The 4269-nt window shown below is 70.3% G+C and overlaps 1 protein-coding gene across 1 annotated transcript in view; it reads right to left on the bottom strand.

Annotated features, from left to right (window-relative positions):
* The window catches only part of H696_04185 (hypothetical protein), a gene marked incomplete at both ends in the record, with an annotated part of 2885 nt that extends 417 nt beyond the window's left edge, over positions 1-2468 (bottom strand). The window contains one exon of the mRNA XM_009498063.1: positions 110-2468. Within this exon, the coding sequence (XP_009496338.1) occupies positions 110-2468 (2359 nt within the window). The remainder of the gene's footprint in view (positions 1-109) is intronic.
* Between the last annotated feature and the right edge of the window lie 1801 nt (positions 2469-4269).

Genomic DNA, 4269 nt, shown 5'->3' with positions numbered 1-4269 from the left:
CGCGGGGCCAAAGGACCCCCCGGGGCTTGGGCCCCCCAGCCCCGGCCTTCCCCCCCCCCCCCCCCCCCCCCCCGCCCACAGGGGCAGGCCCAGGGCCGCCAGCGCGTACCTAGCCGCCGCTTCGAGGACTTGCCTTCTTCCTCCTTGTCCTTTTGCGTGCACTCGGCCGGGTCCGGTCCCGTGCAGCTGAGACAGCCACCCGGGCACTTGACGCACGAGGGAATAGTCGCATGCCGGGCATCGGGGTCGGCAAATGTCCCGGCCGGGCAGCTGTCCGTGCAGGTGTTGCTCTCGGCCAAGTACAGCAATGGCTCGGCGCAGGCTTGGCAGCGCATCTCCCACGGACAATGCAGGCGCCCGGTGTCCCGCAAAAACTCGCACGATTCTTTGGACTTGGGGTCCATGCAGGTGTCGCACCCGGCCGGGCAGGGTCTGCACACATTGACCCACCCCATGCCGTAGTGTTGCTTGAGGAAGAGCGTGCCAAAGCCCTCCTCCGGGCATTGCTCCTGGCAGGTGCTCGTGTCGTACCTCAGCCATGTGGCCGATTCCGGGCATGTTGTGCACCGATCCACCGTGCCCAAGCATGTCAAACAGCCCTCCGCACAGGGCCCGCACACACTGCTACCCTCATCCACGGGGACCTGCTCATCCGGACAGCTGTAATCACACCGGCCCGTGGCGGGATCCAAAAAGAGGCCCTCCTCACAGGCAAGGCACTCGACGCGGCAGTGGCCCATCCCGTCCACCATCGTCGCGGTGCACTCATCGCACAATGGCGGGCACCTCTCGCACTGGCGATTCTCCATGCACGAGGCCGTCCCACTTGGGCACGCCCCATGACAGGCCCCCTCATGCAGGAAGGTGTCCTCGTTGCAGTGGGTGCACCGTTTGGCGTCGTGACAGGAGATGCACCGGTCCGGGCAACTGCCGCACACGTAGCCCGGCGAAGGGGGCTCATCGGTTCGGAACTCCCCCGCCGGGCAGTAAGTCGCGCACCTCCCCCCCACCGTCAGGGCTTGGTCCTGCCAGCAGCTGGTGCACTGGCTGCTGCCCGGGCCGGAGCATGTCAAGCAGCTGGCGTCGCACGGCGAGCACTGGCCCTCCGACGAGGGGTACATCCGCTCCGGGCAGGAGGCCAGGCAAGAGCCATTCACATGGAAGGGGTGGTCCGGCTGGCAGGTGATGCAGTGCTTCGCCATGGGCCCATAGCACTGGGCGCAGCTCGGCATGCATTGCACACACTCCAGCCCGATGGCCACGGTCCCGGGCGGGCATTCGGCCACGCAGCCCCTGCTCCGATGGTCCAGCAGCCATCCCACATCGCACTTCTTGCATTCGATCCTCGGCTCGGGGTCGACCAGGCTGGCGAGCGCGCACGAGACACAGTGGTCCCCGCAATCGACGCACTTGTCGGCCGGGCCGCGGCCCATGCGTTCCGGGCATCGGGTCAGGCAGGCCTCTTCATCCGGCCCCGGGCCCGTGAGCGACACCAGCCGACGCGGGCAGGCCCCCACGCAGTCCATGTTGCTGGGCCCGGTGCACTGGTCACAGGCGGGGTGGCACTGCTCACACCGGCCAAGGGCCTCATAGTGCCGGTCCGAGCAGGACAGGACGCACTTCTGCCCCTGCAGCGGCCGGCCACTCCGGCAGGAGAGGCACTGGTTGTCCAGCCCCCCGAAGCAGGTGGCGCAGGAGGCATGGCACGCCGCGCAGCCGGTCGGGCTGCCGGCCGAGGGGTACTCGCCGGCCGGGCAGTCCGACACGCAGGCCCCACGGCCGCCGGCCGGGACCGCCTCCAGGCGCCAGTTCGCCCGGCACCGGGTACAGTCCTCGGCCCGCGGGCCGCTGCACGCGGCGCACGTCGGGTCGCAAGTCAGCAGCCGTCCCGTGGCTTCATCCAGCCACCTGCCATCGGACGTGGGCGTGCTGATGCAATTCCCGGCCCCGTCCAGCCCGGCGCCCGGCTTGCAGGAGTGACAGCGGTTCCAACCGTCCGCCTTGTGGCAGGTGGTGCAATTCGCCGGGCAGGCGATGCATGGCGACGTGGACCTGGGACTGCCCGGGCTAAGTCCGTTCTCCCAGCCGAAGGCCGCCGCGCATGCACTGCATTGGCTGTCGGAGTACGGGCAATCAAGGCACGATGGGCCGCACGGCGTGCACCGAGCCGTTCCTTCGTGATTCAGGAACTGCCCCATCGGGCAGAGGCCCGTACACAGGCTGGGCACCGTCGGGTCGGACGAAAGGAACCCCAGGCCCGTCTGGCACTGGAAGCAGGATGTCCCATCGTCGCACTCCTTGCACGACAGGTCGCAGGGCAGGCAGTCCCCCTGCTGGTTGGCATAGTGCCCGGTCGGGCAGGCGGCCGCCTTGACCGCTGCCACGACCGACGCCACCAGGGCCAGCAGCAGAAGCAGGCTCAGGACCGCGGCCCTGGCCCGGCCGGGGGGAGGGTGATCGCGTCGCATGACCGGCGGGCGGGATCTTTTCCCCGGAGAAGACCGAGAGAGGGTAGGTAGGTTTGGGGGAGGGGGGGGAGAGAGAGAGAGAGAGAGAGAGAGAGAGAGAGAACGAGAGAGCCAGGCAACACGGAGAGTGGTGGCCTTCCCTGTGGACGGGTCGCTTGCTACCGCCGGCTTTTATAGGGCGCCGGTGGGTGCGGGGTGCTGCGGCCGCCTCTTGCCCCCGGGGGATGCGGCACGCCGCCGCGGGTGCCGGGTCCGGTGGCCGGCCGGCCGGAGGCCTGGCGGGCCCGGGCGAGCCGCGGCCTCGGTGCGCCTGCCGGCCTTGCCCCCGGGAGAGCCTCACATCCCCGGCCCCTCCTGGCCGGCGGCGCATGGGGGAGGGCAGGCCGGTCGGCATGCGCGTGCTTCGGCCCGGCGGCTGGCCAGGCGCCCGACCGTGCCGGGCCTCCCTCCGGTGGCCCGCGGCGCCCGTGCGACCGGGCACACGACAGAGCCCCCCACCTGCGCCGGGGCATTTCCCCCTTGAGAAGCCGGTGGGCCGCCTCTCCCGAGAGGCGCCCACCCCCCGGGGGTGCCCTGTACGAGGTGCGGCCTGGGCCGAGCGGCCCCGCTCGGCCGCGGCCGCTGCCCGCCCCCGGCGCCCAGGGGCAGGGGGGGAGGGGGGAAAGGTGTCTCCTCCGGCGCCGGTCGGCCGGCCTCCATTGGCACCTGGCATAAGTGAGGGGTGCGCCCACCCCCTAATCAACCTGGGGGGGCGTGTGCCGGCCGGCCGGAAAATATGTGCCCACTTCATGGGCTCCCCACTCGCACCAACTTCCCATCGTGGCCAACGCGCGGCGCCGCGGTATGCGCGCCCCGCGGCGGTCGAGGGTGATGAGCACGGGGTCCCTCATCTTTGCGCCCTTTTGGTATGTGTGTGTGTGTGTGTGTGTGTGTGTGTGTGTGTGTGTGTGTGTGTGTGTGCGCGCGCGCGCCGGGCGTTCTGGGCTTCGACGCGGGACCTCCACGCCGCCGGGCGGTCCTTTCCACTGGCGCCCTCGGCCCGCGCGCCAGCTCGCCTGCTGGCGCACCAACGCGCGCCGACGTCCCCCAACACCCCAGCACATCGGAACACCAACACACCAACACATGGGACCACCAACACACCAACCCGCTGGGCCGCCAACCGACCCAACATATTCACGCTCTCGCACTTTTGCCCGAGGCCCCCATGGCCGGGCCCTGCCACGCGCCCGACCCCTGCCGGGTGGGGCTCCCTCCCGGCTAACATACCCCTCCGCAGGACGCAACCTTCGGCTATGAAGCACAGCGCGGCGCTCGCGCGCATTGGGCCGTCTCGCCCCCGGAGCGCGGGCCCATCGCGCGCCGGCCATCCTCCTCCAAGCAGACCTCCCAAGCCAGGTCCTCCGGGCCACGCGTCTCCCGGCCTCTGGCGCCATGGAATGATACGTGTCCATCGGCTCGTGTGTGTGTGTGTGTGTGTCTGTCTGTCTGTCTGCCTGTCTGGTGCTAATTCCCCCAAGAGGGCGCGCGCGCGTGCGCAGAGGGGGCCCGGCCATTCCAGGCCGCTCATCCGAGCGAACTCCCCTGAGCCAGCGGGCCGGAAACCATATGCTCCGGGCTCTTCCATTCCACGGCCTCATGCCGACCTGCTGCAATTGCCCTTTCTAGCAATGGCGCGCGTTCCACGTGTGCCCCGTCGCATTCCCACGGCCCGCGCCGCCAGCCGCCTCCCGGCCGGGGGGAATGCCCACAGGCGGGGTCCTGCAGCTGTCAGACGAGGGACAAGGGGGGGGGGGGGGGG

The sequence above is a fragment of the Fonticula alba genome, assembly GCF_000388065.1.
Source record: "Fonticula alba strain ATCC 38817 unplaced genomic scaffold supercont2.6, whole genome shotgun sequence".
Taxonomy (NCBI): Eukaryota; order Rotosphaerida; family Fonticulaceae; genus Fonticula; species Fonticula alba.
The sequence above is the reverse complement of the archived record's forward strand: the minus strand, read 5'-3'. Positions and strand labels throughout refer to the sequence as shown.